The sequence below is a fragment of the Monomorium pharaonis genome, chromosome 9, assembly GCF_013373865.1.
Source record: "Monomorium pharaonis isolate MP-MQ-018 chromosome 9, ASM1337386v2, whole genome shotgun sequence".
Classification (NCBI taxonomy): domain Eukaryota; kingdom Metazoa; phylum Arthropoda; class Insecta; order Hymenoptera; family Formicidae; genus Monomorium; species Monomorium pharaonis.
This window is the reverse complement of record NC_050475.1, coordinates 20,912,191-20,935,220: the sequence shown is the minus strand read 5'-3', so window position 1 is coordinate 20,935,220 and position 23,030 is coordinate 20,912,191. Positions and strand designations below refer to the sequence as shown.

The window sequence follows — 23,030 nt, the reverse complement described above, 5'->3', positions numbered from 1 at the left end:
CGTTAGAACTAAAAGTGCGCAAAAAATCGTGTGTTACGAGGGCGTAAAATTATACCTTGCCAGCAGAAATTAGAAGTTGTGAAAGAATTGATGTATTTAAACGGATGTTAAAGAAGCATGTAAATCTATGAAAAACATAACAGCTGAGAAAGCTAAATAAACTTCAATCAATCTTCTCTCCTTCTTTCTCAACTTCCTTTTTTTCATTCTCTCCGTCTCTCTTGCCTCTTCCTTTTTTTTTTCACGGGACGAATTAATCGGCTGACACTTTCGCCGAGATAACGACGCGATTTGACGTAAATGCCAGTCTCACGTTGCAGCCGCGGGCGCGATAATGCATTATTTACGTCTCTCTTTTTATTTATGCGTATACGCATACGTACAACGCCTCTCTGGACGGATTTGGAGATACCGCGCTGATACGCGGCGCGCCGTTGGCACCGCCGCCGCGTGTTTACACGAGGAAGTGCGCCGTGCGTTCGAAAACGATAAACAAAGTTTGGTAAACCGGCAATAGCAGCGCCTAGCCGCCGCGCCGCTCTCCCCTATCCTTTCCTCCTTCTCCTGCCGCTGCCCTCGTCGTCGTCGTCGTCGTCCGCATCCCATTGTCTAACGGGGGGTTATGTAACGGTGACGCGATCTTTCCGCCCCCTGGCTCCTTGGGCGCCTCGCGCGCCTCTTGCGAATCCGACGCAGTTCGGGGTCACATTCGTTCCCTACCTTCGAGCATTCGTTTCTATAATAGAGACCGTGTACATACAACGCGGAGCTGCCGGCTTGCTGCTCGATCGAAAGCTGCGAAGCCCGAGTCGCGAATAACAATCTCCCTGCTCGTTTAACGATCGACGGCAATTTTCTTGCCGCGTGGGCGAGACCGTGATGTATCGTTGAACTCGAGGAATCGGGCACGGACACACGGGAATATTTGCAACCAGCAGGGGGCCGTCGACGCCGCCGCGCGTAATTGTGCGTCGACGCACTCTCTTCCGGGAACGGAGAGACGAAAACATACCGGGCGATAGACGAACGGAGGCCGCGAACGTCGTAGCGTCGCCGGTGAAATAAAAACAAAAGGGGAGGGAGTAAGAAAGGCGACCGGGTTATTGAATCACCGATGGCGATATTGCGTAATGATACACGTTGTTCACGTTAAATTGGCGTGATGCCGATCCAGCCTTGCCGGCAACGAGTCGTCGCGACGTCGCCCGATATCGTTGACGTGCCTCGAAACACGTATACATACGGAAAAAAAGCAGGGTCGAACACCAGTATATCAAATTAAAACTAGTATATGTTTCGTATGATAACCGTTGTCTCGTACATAAAGCAAGAGATATATTCTCGCTTAAATATATAAATTTAATTATCTCGAAAGAATTCGATGAAAATTCAAGTTTCAGCGAAACATCTTCATCTTAATAATAATCATTTAAACTGGAGCAAAAAAGCGCGAACGCGGCGTCGAGCAGAGAGAGTTCTCGAAACCTCGATGAACTTCACGCTGCCTGGCGCCAGCAACCGTCCACGTAGTAATCGTGGAATTAATATACAAATTAAGATACAAATAATATCCGCATCTTACATTTGTATTTCGCGTCATCGAAAAAGGGAGAGAAAGAGAAAGAAAGCGATAGAGAGCTAACGTATGCAACATTACTCCGCACTCACGTCCGCGTCGCTCCGAGTTCGGCCGCCTTCTCGCCTCGCCCTTGCCCCGCGAGTCCCTCGCTCATTTCTATGCGCGTCCTACCGCGTCCCTCCCACCCTCGCCGACCCGCGCGATCGCTGGACTGAGTCGAGATCTGCCGAGACCGCACGGACGCGCCCGACCGAACGCGGCGTACGTGACCGGAGAACGGCCTGCGCGCGCATCCCGACGCCGCGGAACCCCGTTGCCGAAAACGCGCAACCGGCCACGCGGCGTCCTTCGTCCGATGATTTCTCGGCGCGGACGCCGCGCGAGGGATCCCAAGGGCGACGCGTGAGCGAAAGCCCGTGACGGAGATCCTCCCTCGCGAAGGAGGGAAGAGTCGGTCGCCTTCCTTCCTTTCTTCGGGATCTCGTCGGCGCGGCGCGGCGTAGAAAATCGTCCGCCGCTCCGGTATTATTACGCGCAAAATGGCGAGAGCCGGCGGAGCGCGAGGAGGCCAGCGACTCTCACCTCGCGCGGGCTCCTCGCCGACGCTGACTTTTCGAGTGGCAATTCGCCCGCGAGGAGTCCCCGTCCCTCTACTTGCCGCACGTATTTTTATTCGTTATTGAAAACGATAGGGACGCGTATTTCCCGTCGTTCCGCCACTCCCATCGCTCGAATGAGAGAAAAAAAGGTAGAAAAAGTAGAAAAAGGAGTAACGCGCGCGGTAACAGCCGCAAACGCGACGGCCTGGCGAAAGATCTAGAAAAGTCTCGTCGCCGCGCCGTTTGCATCATCCCGTCCACCGCCGGGGGGCCGCTGGCTGAGAACCACGTTGCCTACGTGACTTGCAGGGCGTCGACGGAGCCTTGTGATTCGCCGACCGACGGTGGCGAGAGAAAGAGAAGGAGAGAGATAGGGGAGACAGGCACGGAAAGGAAGGAGAGAAGCCGCGCTCGATGGACGCGGCGCGACGCGGGGCGAGGCGGGCGGCGGAGTGTTGGTAAGCAAGGGCGGCCATCTTGTCGAGCTCAGTCGGAAACCAACTGCCGAGCAGTGAGGGATGGTGATGTGGAAGAGAGGAATGTGTTAGACGAAGGGGTTTTTAATGCGCTTCCGAGCTCGATTGCCGCTACGTGCGACGAGAGGCTGTGCGATAGCGACGACGGAGCCACGACGACCATCGCGGGGCTTTCGTGTGCGAAAAGGCCCGATACATCCGGTTAAAAACCTTCAGTGGGCAGGAAGGAGCTGCGGCGGTGGAGGAGTGGCGGGGAGCGGAGAAGGAGGAAGAGGTAGCGGCGGCGGCGAAGGAGGAGGCGACTGGTAGCAGCAACAGCAACAGCAGCAGCAGCACCGGCGAAGAGCTGGTCGTGGAGAAGGTTCTGGCGAGAGGCTGACACCGAGCGTAGCTTCTCATCGGCGGAAGGGCTTGGCTGCTCGGTTGTGAGAGGAGGAAGACACACCGGCGTAAAAGATCGACGCCGAGGGCGAGAAAGAGAGAACGAGAGAGTGTGAGAGAGGGGGAGAAAGAGAGAGAGGAGAGAATTATAGCAGCGCGGAGGATGACCGACCGAGAGAAAGTGCAGTGTCAAAGTCTGTGATAGTATTTATTCAAAAATAACAACAACAACAATAACATCGTTATCAGTACGCACCTGCGGACGTGTCATCTTCGTGAGAGGAGGACGAGCAATCGTGCGGAGGAGATATATATATATATATATATATATATATATATATATATATATATATATATATATATATATATCGAGAGAGAGAGAGAGAGATAGAGAGAGAGAGAGAGAGAGAGCGAGAGTGAAAGGGAGAGAGAGAGAGAAAGCGAGAGAAAGAGGGATAGGCTTTATATATTTATTTACATCTGTGATATCGACACTGATATACATCGACCTTCTTCGCGAGAAAAAGAAGAAGAGGACTGAGGAGAAAGAGAGAGAGAGAGACACGAGTGACGTGATCCAGAGAGAGAGAGAGAGAGAGAGAGAGAATCATCGCTCCGAAGAAAGATTTATATCAGTATCTTAGTGGATAGGATTTTTTGTATATACGACTGACTCTTTTTTATAATTATTACTATCGGTGTGAGTTGCCGGAGCGAGGGACGCGCGCTCGGACCAGATCTCTCGAGGTGTTGAAGTAATCCAGAGGCTTCTCCGATCTTCTTTTTCCCAGACGGTCGTTCGCGAGAGGCGACGGTCGAGAGTAACGCGACGAGGGAAACATGGTGGAGAAGATTTTGGAGGAACGAGAGGACGGCACTCAGGAGGCCGGGCGAGGTGAGTAAAAAAAATATATATATATATATATATATATAGTGAAAACGCCGCTGTTGTCTCTCGCCGGGGAGAAACGTCACGGTTTAGAGGAATTCTAAAGCAAAAAGGGGAGGCTTGCTTCTTTTTCTCTCTTAGTGTAGATCGAGCCTGAAGAAAATCGCAGTCGCGCGAGAGTCACGGGACCGTCCGGTCGCGATGTATCGATGTTTGTTTTGCGAACCGGCTAACTTCAGAGTCAGCAGCGACGACGGCGGCCATTTTCGCCGGTCGATGTGTAACGACCCGGTAACGGGCGCCGGGTAACGAACGCTCTTTTGCGTTTTCACCGTCGTCGCAGGGCGAGAGACGCAGTAGGGTAGAAACGGCGAGAGGAGGAGGAAAGGGGGGAGAGAGAGAGAGAGGGGAAGGAAGGATTGACGGATTTCACGCTCGAGTCGTTGACGGGAAGAGAGAGGCCGCGCGATGAGAATGCCGGATGGAGAAACGACGACGACGACGACGACGACGACGACGCGTCACGCTCGCTTAGCGATTCGCTTTTCGTCGTGGAAAATCCGCGTCGCGCATACGAATCGGCCGCGGAGGAAGTGACGGAGAAAGAGAGAGAGAGAGAGAGAGAAAGAGAGAGGAAACTTTCCCGAATAACCGGCACCCACGCGTCAGCCGATAATTAAACTATGACGTATATTCCTTGGCTCTTTCCTGAGAAAAGCCTGACGAAAATAGGTAAACTTATTACGTCCGCCAAACCCTAACTTTGCGTCAATTTCGAGATCTCTGGGGTACGCAAGCCGATTCTCTCTCGGAATTTTCCCGAGTCGCGCGAGCGACAGGAGATGAGTTTCGTTGAGTGGCGTGAAATTGCGATGTGTTACGAGGGAATCCCCTTTTTATTTAAAAGATTGGTCGTATCTCAAAGTAATGTCACACAGTCGAAAATATTTTGTATTTATTTAAAAATTTTTTTTGTTAAATTTTTGACATATTCAAGTATTAATTTGATATAATGTGACTTATTTGAATATTTTACGTTAAATTGATATTCAATATTTCTTAAAGTTGAAATCATACAATTTGCGAATAAAGAAACAAATGACATAAAATTTAAATTTCGATAACTCTTAGCTTTTTATTGTAGAGTTTAAACGTTCAAACGTTATACAAGTGCTTATTGACGAGTACTATCGGTTGGGCGTTTTTACGGCTAGAAATAACCTACACTATGTGTTTACAGTATAAATTATGTTAATTAAACAAGTAATAATAGATGTATGAAAACAATCGATATGTGAAAACAGCTAATTAGAAGATAAATGTTATATTTTATTCGATTACAGCTGGAGGGTTTGTGCTGACAGTTCTAATGATTTTATGCATTTTTTTAAATCTATTAAACCGCACGTCATTATTATCAAATTGATTGTCAATATCGTGATATTGCTATTCTCGTTCAACTTGTTCTTACAACTGTTTCAAAACCGGAAATTTATTATTCGATCGCGCAATTTAATGTACTTGAAAGTTATATAAAATCACACGAGGAATATCAGCCGTAATCGAGAAAGGCTCTTTTTTTTTTAAATTAGTTACTTGAACCAATGTCCTACGTGTTATCTATGGAAACAATAACCCCATAAATTATAGATGGTACCAGAAGTAGTGAAAATTTTATTTCATACTTTTTATTTTTAACATCATACATTGTTATGCAGCAAAACTAAAATTAGATGTCTTAACAATCTTATCTGTGCATGAAAAGGATTCGTGCAAACGTTAATGTAAACAATCCACGTAATCTCGAAGTTTACGGCACACCTCTCGTATATATCTATTTCTTGTGTCACGTTCCCCTCCCTTTTTTTTCCAATCGCGTCGTTCTCGCTTCGAGATTTTATGCGAGATTCTCGAGGCAGCAGCTGACGTCTGACTTTGCCGTAAAACTAAGGAGGAAAAAATCGACATACGCAAAAAAAAGTTTACTCCCGTTCACGCGAAAACTCTTCCCCGCGGCTGTTAATTACGTCGACCGACCGAGTCGTTATCTCTAAAAGCGGAAACCTGGAAAAGTACCCGTTGCGACTGGCGCCGTCCGCGTCCAAATTATGCAACGCTCCGGTCGGCACATCGACGTTAGCATAATAAGGTGAAACGAACTAGCGCGCGACTAGAGTCCGAAATAACAAGGATGACGAAACGAATTTGCTGCGTTTCGCACAATCATCACCTCTTGTGCCCGACGCGGTCCTCTTGGCCCGGCTCCGTTTATTGACGCGGTCATTGGTGCTGGCCGGCCGTCGCCGTCGTCAGCACCTACACGCACGTGTAAAATCGGTAATTGCGATCCGCGCGATTTCTCCTTACCCAAGCAAAAAGGGATCGGCAGCGAGGAAATAGGATCGGGGGGGGGGTGGGGGGAGGCCGCCGAATTCTTACTTTCGTCCCCGCGAAGTTATTTCGCCTCGTTCGCGGATCGAATCTCGCTGAATTTTAATGCCGATGCGAATGTGCGCGACGCGCGACGGGATTTTCGCGCCAATATTCCGTGAATTCTCAACGCGGGTATTTTTGGGACGGGAGAAACTCCGCGAGCGTTTTGCGCGTCGCGTCGTTGGCACGGCGGAAGGATTTATTTTTCGGCAGGAGGATAGAGGGTGACAGAGCGAGAGGGAGGGAAGAGACAAGTGGGTTAGTCGGTATATGAGGCTCGAGGGAAGGGATTTCGGGACGGAGGGGGAGGAGGGGTTCCCGGCACCGGCACGGTTCCGGGCGAGGGGAGATCCGCGCGCGAGTCGGTTATAGGGCGACCCAAACAAAGAACGAAGGGTGGAAGGGTCCTGGGCCGCGCATGCCAACTCGGCGCGCTTTTAAAGGGAAACTAGCACGATACGTTGGAACAAAAGATACGGGCTTGTTGAGCGCGTTTTATTGTACGCGTGCACGACATTCGTTTTCGCGTTTTTGATTCAAACTCTCCAGCGCGGTTGATGCGAGAGCGAGAGAGCTTGACATTCGGCGAATAAAGAGACCGTCGAGGCTACGTGTGTGTGTGTAAAGGAATACGCGATGAGTGGGAGGGACAAAGCGACGGGCAGTCGCCAAATATACCCGACGACTCGTGGACGGAAGCGTGACAAGTGCAACTGCGATTTAAGGTTGTTTTGCTTCCCTAGCTGAAGTATCAAGTAAATAAAAGTCATCGAAATTTAAATATGCATGCTTTTCAGATCTATCCTTCTTTTCTCTAGTCGACGACAAAAAAATTTTGGTCGTTAATACCTGAATTTTGGTCCTGAAACCAATTACAAAACAATAAAAGATTGTAAATTTTTATGGCAGCAAAAATGACGTGTGCAAAAGTGATTTTGCACGTTTCGCTTCAATTTTAGATAAATAACTTAAAGGTACACGTCCAAATAAACAAATATATATTAGAGTTTTATTAGTGATTATGTGTAAAAAATTCGACTTAATCCGTATGAAACAGAAGTTTTTGTTCTATACTTTTTAAATTAAATTTGCGAATTTTTTTATCAAATAAATACTATAAAATACGAATGCTACGAAGCATATAAAAATCAAAAACAGACAGAGCAATATAAATAATTTTTAAACCAATAAGAGAGAATTGCGTTCGAACTTTACACAGGTGCTTAAACTTAATAATCTGTGAAATTTTTGATAACGTTTTGAGATGTGACACATACAGCATTAAACGAGGCTCGGCGCGCGGAACAAGGAGCTTCCGTTTTGATCTCTCGAATCTTCTCTTGAGCTCGCTTACGGACAATTACGGAAAAATCCCTACGCTAAATTACCCGCCGAAACGGAAAACTTTGGGTTACGCACCGTCTACTCCGAATCCTCCGCGTCACATATGTGCAGTCCGACGTAACGATGATAGACTAGAAAAATGGAAGTCACGCTCCGGCACGTCGCGTGATTGCTCGTCTTTCCGCCTAACCCTTTAATTAGGCGACAATGTTCGCGTACCGCTCGCTTTTGTAATGTATGCAATCGTTAATGACGCCGGAATCTCCCTCCTCTAAAATTCTCTCTCCTTTTCTCGGCTGGCCGAAACCATCTGCGATATTCCGAGCGGCTCCCAAGAGAATTAAAGTAAACAGAAGCCATCTCCTATCGTCGGCTCGTTTGTTCAGGACGGCCTAGTTACATTTTCGGTAGCGCCGTCTCTGTTTGCTTTCAATCCGATAAATCACGAATCTCCCCGTCGATTATCGCGTGCCGTTACTCGCGGCATTTTGTACGCCGATCTCTTCTTTTTTTCCCCTCCCTCTTTCCCTTCGACGGACCTGTGCGAGAGGGATACGTCGCTACTTCCTTCCGATATGTGTCGATTTTCGCGCATAATTAGCAGCGCCCGCACGCGCGCAAGCGTGCGGCTAGAGAACGCTGCACTATCGTACGTGCATATCTCGCGTAAGATGGCGGCGTTCCTTTTCTGTGCCAGTCATTGAACTCTGCCGGTCGTTGTGCGGCGTCGGTGGCGACCGGCGAGGCACGAAAATACATTCGCCGCGCCGTCCACCGAAATTTATAATCGCCCGCGCGCGCGTGTGTCAAGATCCGGGCGGAGAGCACGGGGCTCTCCCTGTCTTTCGTAGAAAAGCGCCGATTTTCCGGGAAAAAAGTGGAGACGGTCGCGTGGCAATTTTCGAAAACGGACCGACGCGATTCTTTCGAAAGCTTCCCTGATCCGCAATCCCTGGGTCTCGTGCGCTCTTATTTTTAGACGATTGTGAAACCCGAGTCTACCGTGGAGGCTCTCTTGACGTGTCGTCGTGACGGCTATTGTCTCCGCGCGATGAGACCCGGTTCGAGTTAGAGCCCGTGTCAGATCGAGGTAAATGTCCCAGTAACCGGAAATGTAGCGATGCAAAGCCAAGATTGCTGAATTTTTCCGAGGACTCGCGGCATGACCTACTTATATAATTTATATAATTAACTGAAATATAAAATATGAAACGTTATTAATAATAAAAAACTTTTAAGGCATCGGCACCAATGTCCAAGACGATATAAAGCTCTTATTTTTAATAACTTGAACACTTACACTTGCAAAATATGTGCAAAGAAATAAGAAAAGTTAAGATTATCATGTATGTTTTACAATTAATAATGCACTTGACGTGTTTAAAGATTACAATTTAACTTTAATGTAATTTTGCAATTCGTCCGTAACTGTGGAATTATACTGACGGAAGTACATGTCACTTTTACACGATCGATATTATTGTCGATATTGTTACCCACACAACGATATTGATGCTGGAGAATCAGGAAATCTGGACTGCTATCAATGTTCTACGATTCTACGTCAATCTATCACACAACAATCACGCGATCAATAATATTGTCAATATATTTGTTGGTATTATTGTCCACGTAAGGTCTATTTTACACAGAGAGAAAGATTTCTTTAGATTTAATCAATAGTTTTGTTCGACTACTTCAAAGCATATATTTCTTTGGTTTTAATAAATTTGGAACAGATTTCTTTAGATTTAATAACATTTATTAGAAACAAAGAAATATATGCTTTAGAATAGTCGAACACAAAACGATTAATTAAATTTAAAGAAATCTTTCCCTCTGTGTAGAGATTGAAACCGCGAATTGAAAATTCGAATTCCGGCCAAGCAGATAATTTCAAATTTAATCCATTTCGTTCTGGTTGAACTCTAATCTCCAATTCGCGATCCTTAATCTCCAATGCGAGAAGTCGGCCAACAGTCCGACACTTGAATTTAACGACTTGCCACGAGTTTTCTAACGTGTGACAGTTAATGAATTCTCAATGAAGCCTCTCCCCCCACCAGCCTCCTACCGTAATTAAATGACTTTTCGTTTCAGTCGCCACGCCCAGCCCGAACTATATTTGTCATCGATCAATCGAGTCATTGTCACGCGAGTTAAATATAACTCGTGTGCGCTCGCGATCGAATTGCCTAGGAAAAAAAAAAAAACGTGGCAGTTGAAGCTATTATCTCGCGATTTTTGTCTTTTCTTTCCGTCGTGATTTCGATGCGATTTCCTCGTGGCAAAACCTGCGGGAGTCGGTTACCACCGTGCGGAGACAATGAAAGAGAGCCGGAGTCGACCGCGGCCTACAGTTACACACGGTACTCGTTCCCTGCCGTCTGGCTCTGATTTCTCCTCACGACCCACGCGAGCGTGTCTGTCCATTCTCGGCGAAGGAGTGGCGATGAACGGATGTTCGATTTACTCGGGGCATTTTATTTATTCGTCGCCGTTGTTGCTGTGTATATCGCGCGCAACGTCCTCGCCCACGCGCGCGTCTTCTGTCTTCTTCCGCATCTCCCGAAAGACACCGCGATTCGCCACCGTTCCTGATGCTTGTCACCTCGTTTTGACAATTTGTCACGCTCAAGGAGATCAGTAGCTGAAGCTCCTCAAAGGAAACGCGGCCTCTCGTAAAGTGCTTAATTGAATTTTAATTCTTAATTCCCTTGAAGCTATGCAAATGAGCGAAAATCCCGTTCTCAGCTTCGCCCGATTAGTTTAACGTGAATGAAAGAATTATCATTATTCGGAGGAATTTATGGAGAGATTCTAGAGATACGCTCCCGCATTGCACGTTGTATCAAGGAAAAAACAACCGAGAGTCAAACATTTCTTGTGACGTTCTTGTGACGACTCGTTAAACGCATAAATTTATTACATTAAAATTGTATGAATGTCCGATTGCTTTGCGATTACTTCGAGGGGTCTTTTCACTGGCGTGAAACATTTTATGGCACGCGAAAGTACACTCGAAGCGTCCCGAACCCGGTGAGAGACGACAGTCTCGCGGTAACGTCGCCGTAGATACGGTGACCCTCGACTCCCGGCGATATACATCTCGCGTAAATATCCGCTGCTGTCGTATATCTCTCCGTTAACACGCGGATCGTGAATCGCGCACCGGTGGTCTCTCTCTCTCTCCTAAAGCCACGCTGAGTCGAACGAGTTGAACTTTCCCAGCGGAGAGAAACAGAGAGGGAAACGCCGAACTGGCCGTAGGCGGCACACGACGACGGCTTCGGTATCGGCGACCGACGGTCCCATTTTTAGCGGCTGAATTAGAAAGTGCGAGGACAGAGAGAGAGAGAGAGAGAATCTTGCCTACTTCGTGCATGGACAACCGAGAGGAGCTGTGCGCGCGAAATCGAACCGGCGCCGCCGACTTCCCCGACGTTAGACTTTCGGCGGATTTCACTTCCGAGAAATTTTTATTCGGGATCTCCTCGATCAACCGTCGTCACGCAGATTGTTAGACGTCGAAGATCGATCGTTGCATTTGACTCTCCGAAACTGACGCGTCAATTTCTGTAACGCTGTTAGTGACCGACAAAATGCACACCGAAAAAATTGAAATTTTGCTTTTCTATTAAGTATTAGCTAGCCTGTAATAATCTCCATTATTAGGTGAGGAATTCTAGCGATTATCTATCGAATTATTTATTTTATTACTACAAAATTACTACATATAAAACAAGGACAATTTTTCGGTGATTAATCTGCGAGACCCGCATTTAGAACAATTGACGAGCTCGTATAAAAAAGAACGAATATTAGACTTATTTTAATAACGTTAATTCAAGATCTATAATTGACGGTGTGTGCGGTACAGACAATGGTTAGCTCCGGAAGGTTAAAAGTAAAAGATCCGTGGGACCGGTATCACTCGGTTTGCATTCCTCGCCCGTCGGATTACTCCGGCGCGTACACGTGTCGTGAAACACGCAGCGGAGAAGCTACCAGAGGTTTCGAGAAGCTCCACCATTGTTGTGCCGAAACGACTAGGGGACCAGGGGGAAAGGGCGCGCGGGAGGGAGGGGGGGAGCGCGCGTACGAGAGGGCAGTTGTTCCCGTCTTCATTTGCCCCCGGGTAAATCGATTGCGCGTACGCTTTCCATCCCCCAGCCGGGCGCGCACAAAAGTTCGGTTCCTCCTATGTAATCCTGTAGCACCCCTGTGGAAACCCCCGGGACTCTTCTTTCCCTTCCTCCCCGCGTATTTTATTACACACGCTAGAGGGGAGAGTACCCCTGCTTATTCGAGAGCCCGGGAAGGATGTTCGGTCAGGAAGAGGGACGATGAAACGGCAATTTTCAATAATATTTCTCCGAGTTAATCGTCCATTATTATTTTTTACGGTTTACCATTGCACCTGCGCGCGATTCAGGTTTTCAGTTTCGATAGGCAGTCGAGGTAGAAACGACGTATTCCGTGGACTGAATTACATGATCGGCGTATTAAAAAAAACCGCGTTAAATGTACGATAATTTTATGACGGGTTGAAAATAGCTGTGGGGAACGCGTCAAAGTCGACTGCGGCGATAATTATAACGAGAGAGATGCGCGGACATTATTTTAAACCCTCGGCTAATGAGAGTACGGTTATTCATAAAGGCGACGTATCCCGATGAATGTAAAGATCGCTTGATTGGCGCGGGAATCTTTTTTTTTTGTTGCAGTTCCATCATCTGATTTTTTTTCTTTTTTCAATGAACCGCGGGACTAATTCTCGTATAATTTTCATTTCGCTCCGTTGATAGGACAAATGACGCTTCTCTAAATTAGCAAGTATCAATGGAGCATTTTTTTAATTCCGAAAGTGGAACGTTTTAATTGGGTCAAGTTTAATCGCGTAATACGCGCAGTTTTACTTTCTTTTCACAAACGCGTTGAATGTTTTTTTTTCTCTCTACAAAAATATACCGGGCTTTAGGATCGATTTCTTTTTGTTAATCGCGGGAATGCTAATTCTTGACATGTGCCACTTCTCTTCTGTCAACGGAGCGATGATTTATTGCAACGTGTGATTTATTGCACACGCACTCGTACACACATTTGGCGACAAAAATTATCGCTGGCGGTAACGAGCGAGAAAACTCGAGGGGAGTGACTAACGGAGATGACGATACCGCGCGGCGGCGGTGCGGCGTGTCGATAAGCTCTCGCAATAATAAACGGCGATAACACAGCGAGGCCTGTCCGTCCGTCACGTGTGGGGTAGGCCACGAGCTACTTTGTCCGCAAATAAACACTCGTTTGCTCGTTGCGCAATCACCGTCTTCGGGGAGATGCCCCGTTTCGCACCGACGCGACGTGCATAATGCATATTCACGCTGAAAAATTGCCGTACCGCTATCTTTAGAACTGCCTGCCCGTTCGCCTTTGTTCCGTCATTGGGTCAGAGTCTCTCTCTCTTTTTCCCCGTTTACGTTTAATCGCGTTAAGAAATAATGAAGCGAGCTCCCTAGATTAAACCGGAGGTTCATAATTCGCGCGTTGGCGGAAACATGGTGACTCATTCAATGGAAAGTCTATTAAATTAATCGAGGTCCAGTGAAGAGAGGTCCGTTCGCGAGAAGGTAGGGAGGGGGGTGAGAGATTAGATGCGAATCAATCTCCATGGAATTGCAATCTCGGACTAACCGGCGGACAATTGCGTATTTTTTCAGGCGATGGTACCTGCCGAGACGTGGCCTCGACGGGGGAGTCCATGAGCGCTGTGCAGGCTCGTCAGGAGGAGGCGAGACGTAAGAGGCGCAGGAAGAGACGCTCCGGCTCCTCCGTGGTGTCCTCCTGCTTTCAAGGTAAATTCCCACAGGCATCAACGTCACCGAGAGAGAACGAGAGAGAGAGAGAGAGAGAGAGAGAGAGGGAGATGAATGTTGGTTGCCGCGTTGCTCGCGATAAGATTCGCAGAAAGATCGTCTGGATCCGATCGCAAGACGAGGAAAAGACAGAAAGAGAAAGAAAGAGAGAAGGGTGAACGAGGAAAAGAGGGTGTGTGCGAGCCGGAAGTCGGGTAGATTGGTCAATCTTGATCTTTCGAGATCGTTCCGCGCGCACATGGCGTTCTTCTCTCTCTTTCCATCTTGCAATCCGATGTAACTTGCAATCCTTCTCCTTCGTAGGTACGTGTGACCTTGAACAAGTTAGGAACGAGAAACTTGCGCGCGCGAGAGGGGAGATAGGGGCGACGGGAATAATCGATCGCGCAGGCGGCCTGGAATTTTGCGCGCCGCTTGTTTATAAACACCGGAAGTTGGCTCCTACCTTCCTCCGGCGGAGGGGAAGAAGTTCCCGAGGCCGTCGGGTATCAGAAGAATAGACCGGAGTAAAACAATGTCGGGATCCCCTTTCTCCCGGGAGAGAAAGAAAGAGAGAGAAAAGCCTTGGGGAGAAAGGGGTAGATTACTCCTCTGTTCACGGGGTTGTCGCGCGCGCACACGCCGTTCCGTTCGTCCTATTGACTCGCAATCGAGCGAGAAAAAAATGTTTTTGATTCAAGCGTCGGTATTTATGTCGCCTTTCGAGAAACTCGCGCGAGACGCGCAGGATTCCTGCCACCCCTTTAGCCGGCGAACTGGTCGACGACGCAAAGGAGAAGGAAAAGAAGAAGAAGAACGCGTCGGGATTAATCCGAGCTGCGCAGCTGGCAAATACGGTTATTCGGCCACGGAGTCGCTCGATCGATACCTACGCCACGCGGCCCACGGAGGGCCACAAATTCGTTGTGTACGTATGTACGTTTTCGGCACGAGAGAGCGTCGGTCCGCCCGACCCTCGAACTCACGAGGACGATTCGTAATTTTTTAATAATTACTGCATCGTGTAATTATTCGTGAGCAAATTGATTTCGTAAAAAATTGGTATTTGTTACGCGCGGAATAATCAATCGACTTTATTGATTTAATTGCTTTTTTTGAAGAGACAAAAAATTGTGTAAGGACGTTTTCCATCGTTTTCAATTTTATTCGATTATTAGCGTAGATAACTTTACCAAACGTTTTGTGTTAAAAATAATACTATACTGCGTAAAATAAAATTAATTTACATTTTTAAGCGTGCGGTTTAACTCGTTTCGTTGTAAACGCTTACGCGGAAAACTGAATCGCGCGCATGAATGGGGGCACTTTTTACACACTTGGACTTCGCAGCGAAGTGTACCCTTACGTACTCTCGATATTATTCACGGTTCGGGGATTCGATGGAATGTTGGAAAAATTTCGATCGAGCGGCGTCGTCGCGAAAAAATATCGGTCTCGTTTCGAGTAAAACGTGAGGAATCAAGTTTGCAATCTCGACCGGTTACGTCATTTCACGTGATCGATTCGCGAGCTTGCGACTCGAACTTCGAGAAGCTTCACTTCGCTCCGGAATGGAACCATACATATATGTTATTATTTGCGCACTCGAGTGGAAACGAAACACGCTTCGTCGAGAACCCACCGGAATCGCACGCGAAATCGCTGGAAATCTGGATATCGTCGGTCATAAAAATTACCAAATGGTCGATTTCCCCGGGAATGCCTCGTGTCATCGAAACAATCGGCAATGTTATTACTTTTTGCAAAGTTGATTTTCTCGGGTGGCCAATTGCGAGTAGGTCGACGATCGCGCGATTTTCGGGGCGCTATTTTCGCGCGGGCCGCTGTTAAAATTGGAATCGTAGAACGACGTTAAAGACGTGGAGGCATATTATCGGCCTCCGGTTGCTAGGCGCTAAGCGACGCTGCCATGCGCCGCGCGTAGTGTACCCTGACGTATAATATCGGAGCGAAAGGTAGAACGGTGGGGGGTTGGTCGGTTGGGAGGACGCGGGGTGCGGGAAGAGTGACGTGGGCAAACGGAGACGCGGAATACAACGTAGCCGTGCGAGATAGTAGTAGGGATGGATGGACCGGGGAGGCGCGGAGACGCGCGGAGGCTCTTGGAGGCGAGGAGGAAAGGAGCAACCAGCCGGCGTAGCCTGGCGCGCACGGACTTCCGAGAGAGAGGGAAAATTCGGTGTATGTGCGTCGTAGTTCCACGCCACGATCTCGGCCACCCCCTCTCGACCTTGACATTGCCCGGTGATGTTAGAGCAGGACGCATACACACACACACACACACACACAGACACACACACACACACACATACATGCGCTGCACGCTCGAGGCCCCCAGGCCTGTTTAAACCGGAGATAATTGGGCCTTTCGGGCGTAACAGGCAGCGGCCGCGGTCAACCGCGATGCGGATACCCGTAAAAAGTCCGACGCGTCCCTTCTTCAACGTTCCTCTCGAGAAGTTCGAGATATCGAAATATCAGAAATGTAATACAATAAAATTTGTCCCACGCGGAGGAACTCCAGCTTGACGTGATCGTTCTTGTGTTCTCTCCCCGGAAATCGAGAGAGAAAAAAAAGAGCAGGTGTTTTGAGAAAGAGAGAGAGAATGTTCCGGCAGAAAGTCTCTAACGCACTGCTTTCGATCGATCCGTTCTCGACATTAAGTCTTCTTGTCTCGTCCATTGTAATGACAACGCGATACGACGCGACGTAATCGCAGAAAACGACGTGCAATTCCACATGGCGAATGAGTATCGCGCGGCCGTCGCATTGAGTCATCACGGTGAATTCGTGAGACGGATGTCTTTCGCTTTAGCGAGTCCGAAGAGTCTTAGTCGCGCGAGTAAACGTCCGCCGATCTCAAAATTATTCTCAACGTTATCTATAATCGCGTAGAAATCGTAAATGTATAATATTTCATGTTTAGCTTGAGGTAAAATATAAAACATTCATGTTCCTACTATAGTTGCTGTAACTATAGTTGCTATAGATGTTTGAAATGTATAAGAACATGTGAGATATAAGACGGAATTATCGAACGCTTTTAGTTTTTAACTTTTTTTCCTATTCTTTTTTTCTCGAAGAGTATGCGTGGGTATACTCTATTAAAGTGTCAAACTAATTGCAGGAAGTTTGTTCTGAAAGATGAATGCGTAAAGAAGAACTTTTTGTCACCGTTACAGAATTGTACAAACTAACCGGAGAAGTTCTTGGGGAGGGCGCCTACGCCTCGGTCCAGAGCTGTACCTCGCTCTATACGGACCTCGAGTATGCCGTGAAGATCATTGACAAGATCCCTGGGCACGCGCGTGCCAGAGTATTCAAGGAAGTCGAGACGTTCCACCATTGCCAGGGCCACCCGAACATCATACAGCTAATCGAGTTCTTCGAGGACGAGGAAAAGTTCTATCTTGTGTTTGAGAAAATCAACGGTGGCCAGTTATTGAATAGGATTCAGGAACGGATTCACTTTACCGAGAGAGAGGCGAGCCAGATCGTCAAAGAGATTGCGAGTGCGCTCGATTTTCTTCATAAGAAAGGTAATTTTGAACGAGACGAAGTAATCGCGCGAATCGACAAGACTCGTTAGGATATGTAGAGTTTTGTTACAATTTATCTTATATTGGTCACAATATTTATATTTTGATATCTTACGTATTTCGTTGTATGTTCAGGTATTGCTCATAGAGATCTCAAGCCCGAGAACCTCTTGTGCGTGTATCCGGACAAGTTGACGCCAATCAAGGTATGCGACTTCGATCTTGGATCAGGTATCAAGTTTAACAACTCGCTGTCTAGTCCTGTGGCAACGCCGCAACTTTTGACACCAGTGGGTAGCGCCGAATTTATGGCGCCGGAAGTGGTCGAGGCTTTTATCGGCGAGGCCAATTATTACGACAAACGTTGCGATCTCTGGAGTCTCGGCGTTATTATGTACATTCTACTCTGCGGTTATCCGCCTTTCTATGGGAACTGCGGCACTGATTGCGGTTGGGGCAGGGGAGAGAATTGTCAGGCCTGTCAGGAATTGCTCTTCACCAGTATTCAGGAGGGCAGATATGAATTTCCTGACAAGGAGTGGCGATGCATCTCTGAGGACGCGAAACATTTGATCAGAGGCTTGCTCGTTAAGGAGGCCCACCAGAGGCTCAGCGCCGATAGTATTTTAAAACATCCCTGGATTAATCCCGGGCCGACTTCCGTTGAAACTGGTGATCGATCACTTACCACGCCTCATATCATAAGGTGAGTGTACACCCGAGTGTGCGTTACCTCTTTCACATTTTCTATCTTTAATTGTCTTGTGTATAACACGTGTCCATTACGTTTCTGTTCAGGAGGAACAACTCCGCTAGAGAACTCTCAGCATTCGCTGAGTCCGCAATGGCTGTGAATCGTGTGGTACTTCAGCATTTCTCTCTAAATCTCGAAGAACTGGCAGAGAACCGGGAGCCCAGACTGTCCACGTCGTCGACCGACGACGACAATCATCCATACGGTCACATGTCCGACTCCAGCAGCGAACTGTCCGAGAACAGCAAGCATCTGACGCATTCGTCCAGCGAATTCGACGGCACACGACCAAAGTCCTGCTCCGTGCACTCTAGCGTCGATCTGAACGACCCCAAGATTATCGGCAAGAATCGCGTCATTAGTAAGGACTCGCTGCAGAATTGGTTTGGGCTATCACCGCCGACCGAGAGTCGTCTGATGCAGCGCCGTTTGAAGGCACGCTCGGACCTGCTCGAACGTCAGACCGGCAAAGCGATAATTGCATCTCCGAGTGGCTGAGAGGTCGCTGTAGAACCGATCATTTTCTCGCTACAGTATCACCTGTCTCTTTGTAGCTACGTGAAAAAACGCGAACGGTGTACAATATCTTTTCCAATGGCTTAGGAAGCTAACGTAGAGTAAGTCGAGAGTCTCTGATTCAGCGTGAATAATGAGAACAGGCTCAATCATTTATGATAATGACGACGATGAGCGATAATAATCGAAAAGTATTCTCCGCGAAAAGTAATCGAATGAAATATCGTCGTTATCTTCTTTTCTTTCAATAGTCCTAAGCTTCTTTTGTTTTAAACTTTCCTTTTAACAGACAGTTGGATGATAACCAGAATTGTTTTTATTTCCATTGAAAGCTTTCTTTACTCTTAATATTAACTTCAAATTAATTGGTAACTTTAAAGCGGTTGACTTTAAATAATGTAACTATTAAAGTAATGTATAAAAATATGTGTGTAAAATATCAAATAAGGAATTTGTAGAGATTTTCATTTAAAATATTAAATCTTAATTGTATAATCTAATGTATGCGCTGTTGTAATAACGCATTGAAGCGTACCCTCGGTACGCAAGGACGATATTTATAATCGAAGCAAGAAGAAGGATAATTATATCCTTGACTTCAGTCATCGACGTTGCGCTCCGCGCGCGAGTAATTCCTTTCTCGTGTTTCTTGGAAATAAAAGCAAGTCTGATTTCATCGAGCGCGCTGTTATCCTCGCTGCGTGTGTACTCCGTTATTCACGCGGTCGTATGTTGCATATTGTACAGAGATAGCTACACAACACGTGCATCGAGCATTGTATTATCATCCGCATACGAATTTACATACTGAGATACATTCGAACATTTCGTTCATATTCGCACGTCGATATCGTGTTGTGCAAGAGAATCAACATTATGGATAAGCGTCCTGAGCATGATTCCGAAGTACAGTTGATGCCTGACGTTAACGGCTTTGACGTTGGCGGTCTTATTCTTTTGTTACATTAAGACGCGTGCGCGCGTTTATGTGTAGGACAAAATTAAAGAGAAGAAGGAAAGTAAAAGACCCTCGTGATCGTGATAGTTCGTGCGCTGCTGAATGCACGAATGTCCTATTACGTAAATATTATTTTTATGTTTTTGTTTGCCGAGTTCTTTAAATTCGAAAAAGAAAAAAAAACGGAAAAATGATCGACAGACGCAACCGACGTAAGGCGAAATAGATGTTCCTTTTATTGCTTTTTTTGATATTGTTTCACGTATATCGAACTATAATATAATTCTCGAATCAGAGCAAACGAGAGTATCTCGGCCCACATGGTGCAGATTAGTTTGCTCATATTAGATTAATAGAAATAGATCATAAGTCGGCAAAATTTCAAAACAACATTTAAATGGTTTGAAGTTAAGCGGATCAAAAAGAGAAAATGGCTAGTTTAAAATTTCTCAATTGTTAAATTACGGGATAATATTGTTTATTGATTTATATGTTAAATATTTTTTGTAGAGTTTTATCGACCAAAAATCGTTTTAACGCCAGCCCACCCACGATAATGCTTTATATCTTCGTACAAATTTATTTATCTTTTCTATAAACCTCGTTCTATATTATAGAATTTATAATATGCACGAATCTATAAAACTAATTTGGTTCAGAGATAAATTACCGAAATACTTCTTACTTTATCGTGTGTTTTAGTTGAGAAAGGGAAAGATATCGGAAAGAATTTTTTTCATTTACATGTTTTGATACGGTGGACAGATTTTTACTCAGGGCAGCTGGGACAGAGACCGCTGCGCACGGTATTCTATACTCGTACAATTTAAAAGCGTTAAAAGATAGAGGAGCGAATGCAGAGAAGCTATCTGTAAGATTTACAGAGCGCGCACAGTCCCTTCGGAATTAACATTCGAGTTGTTGGCATTCACTTTGAGTTTCCAAGATCTTTCTTGCAGAAATGTTTGTGACATTGGAGGGCTGCCCGAGCGTAACGTTCGTTTGTACATTGTAATTGCACATCATGGGAAACTTTCTTAGAAAGTCATTCGCTTGCTGTAGTACAACGGCGGATATGGCTTTTGTCAACCTCTGTCTTCTTTGTACTTTGTAAGTACCAATAAGATAAAGATTTAGAGTTTATATAGCGCGCGTGGATGAGATTATATATAAATATATAAATATATAAATATATATATATATATATATATATATATATATATACACATATGAAGAACCGTGTAAATAAAGAAAGCTATGGTGACATGTAGAGATATGGAAAGCAATATATAATGTGAGCTCTCTTAAGAGGAAACATTGGAAGATTAATATATTTATCGGCCTCTTTGCGCAAGGCTAAACAACAATCAGCTGTAACACGAAATTGTCTTTACTATAAAGGAAAAAGCTCATTTTTCCCGCTTGTCTTTTTTGATTTATCTTGCGCGAAGTTTCATACGGTATAACCCACATTACACATTAAACAATTAAACGTACCGTTTCAAAAGAGCTAAAATATTGTTCATTATCTCTTCTACCGGGTTCTGAAACGAAGAGATTTTTTTCTTTGTGTCGATCGCGCGTTTTTTTTTTTTTTTTTGGTAAAGTATCAATATATAAGCTCGAATGTGTAAGTGAATGCTCGTTCTTTTAAAGAAAAGAATGTATAATATAAGAGGACATGAAAGTGTTGAGATGTGTGAGAAAATGTGCCGCATGAGGAAAAAAATATAAAAGGAAAAGAAAAAAATATACAAATGGCCATAATACACAGATCTGTAAGCGTAAACGAATTTAAGATTGTATAATAGAATGCGAGTATAAATGTACGTGCGTGTGCGTGTGATGTGTACGCGTTGTGTTCGCGAGCGTGAGGAGGAAGCGTGCGAAAGAAACTAATCGCTAGCCTTTAAGAGAAAACCCAACACCTTGTAAGTTTGTAGTAGCGTAAGGTACCGCTGAGTCATACCGATTGTCAGATCGTTGTTTATTTTTATCCTTTTTACACCCGTATCTCCACATTGTACCGTCTCGTGAGGATGGATCGACCCGGTACTTTCGTTTGCCCGTTTCACAAGAGAGTTCGAACGGCCAACGGTGTAATTGTTTCGATCGCCGAAGATTGGAATTGTGATAACGTTTCTCGTACAGTGGCTGGACCATAACATTGGATCTCGGTATAGCGCAGCGGTCGAGTATACATGTGAAACGCGGATATTATCATTCTCATTTTTCTTCCCTGTAGTTATACAGTAAGCGTTGCAAGTCCCTTTGTCGAATGGCGAAAAAGAGAATGTAATAACCGTGAGGGAGACGTTGGTGTGTTTGTTTTTCGCGTTGTGCCAACGCCGTGAGTGTGGTAATCCTGCGAGGAACGAGTCACGATGCGAGGAGAGCGAGCGAGAAATTTCATTACATTTTTTTCAAGAAAAACACGAAAAAACGAAAAAAAAAATCGTCACATGTCATATATATATATGTATATATATATATGTATATATATATATATTTTAAGTGGTACGCATCCCCGTCGTTCCTCTCATCTTCTACCCCGCACACTCTTCGCCGTGAGTTTTGTCTCGTCGCGTGAGATCCGCTTATCGAGGCAGTATCCGCGCGGCTGACACGAAGGATGCGCATCTTTCTTTTTGTGAAAAAAACGAGAAAAGGGACATTGTTATCAAGCGCGCATCCTTTCTTTTTCTTACAAGAAATAAGAGAGATAATGTCAAGCATAGGCTATTGTGTTTGAGATCACTGGTGGTCTTTGGTTTTATGAACTGTTCAGTTCTGTTGATAAGAGCCGAGAGGAAGGGAGGGAGTTAAGAAAGGGGAAGAGTGTGCGACTCGATTCGACAGGAGCTGATTTTCCATCACTTTTCTTATTCTCATAATCATAGTTGATATATCGATCGAAGATGGGACAGTAAGAGAAAACTGAAGAATGTAAATAAGATTTATTTCGTAGCTATAGTGCCTATATCTTAAAAAAACTAGATTGATAAAGATAGTTGCTCTCCGGTTTTCATCCTAATCTTCCTTCCCACCGTGTCCTTCCTGTAAAACGGCAACGCACGTCCCTCACATTTTCACGGCCTTCTGAATCGATACCATCCCTCTCGTCCGTCCCTCTTGTCCCTGCAAATTGAAACATTCCTCTCCGAATTAACCTCCACCCCAGTTCCTCCTCCTCCTCTTATTCCTCTTGCTCTTCTTTCCTCTCCTATGTCACAATTCCCCTTCCACATGTCCTCAAAAAAATTGTTATAAAATGAAAAAAATGGCCAAAAAATATTTTTTATTTTTCATACCCACTTGTATGTAGAACATATATGATATATTTTTTTGACACGGTTGAAGAGACGGAGCTTGATTGCGAAGAAAGAAGGGAGCGGCCGTATCGAATTCCCAGGACCGTTTCTCTCCAGATTCCAATTGAAAAAAAATATCCGAGAGAAACGTCAGGGGATTCGACGGTCTCTCCTTTATTCCTTGCATTTGGTGCGATATCTTACTGCTTAGTATTAGAGATTTTGTAAACCGAAGTCACTCTTCAGTTTTGCGAGAGTAAATGAGAAAGAGTGAGCGAGCGAGCGAACAAGCGAGTGAGAGAGAGAGAGAGAGAGAGAAAACGTTCGAGAACAAGGGCTGAAGTCCATTTAACGTGCTCACGTAAAACTTTCAAAAC

General features: G+C 45.7%; 1 protein-coding gene across 1 annotated transcript; it reads left to right on the top strand.

Annotated features, from left to right (window-relative positions):
* Positions 1 to 3,420: 3,420 nt before the first annotated feature.
* LOC105830727 (MAP kinase-interacting serine/threonine-protein kinase 1) lies at positions 3,421 to 22,594 on the top strand. Its single transcript, XM_012670233.3, has 5 exons — positions 3,421 to 3,930; positions 13,419 to 13,553; positions 16,758 to 17,114; positions 17,250 to 17,820; positions 17,913 to 22,594. Exons 1-5 carry the CDS (start codon positions 3,876 to 3,878, stop codon positions 18,364 to 18,366), a joined length of 1,572 nt encoding a protein of 523 aa, XP_012525687.1. The 5' UTR covers positions 3,421 to 3,875; the 3' UTR covers positions 18,367 to 22,594.
* The last annotated feature ends 436 nt before the right edge of the window (positions 22,595 to 23,030 follow it).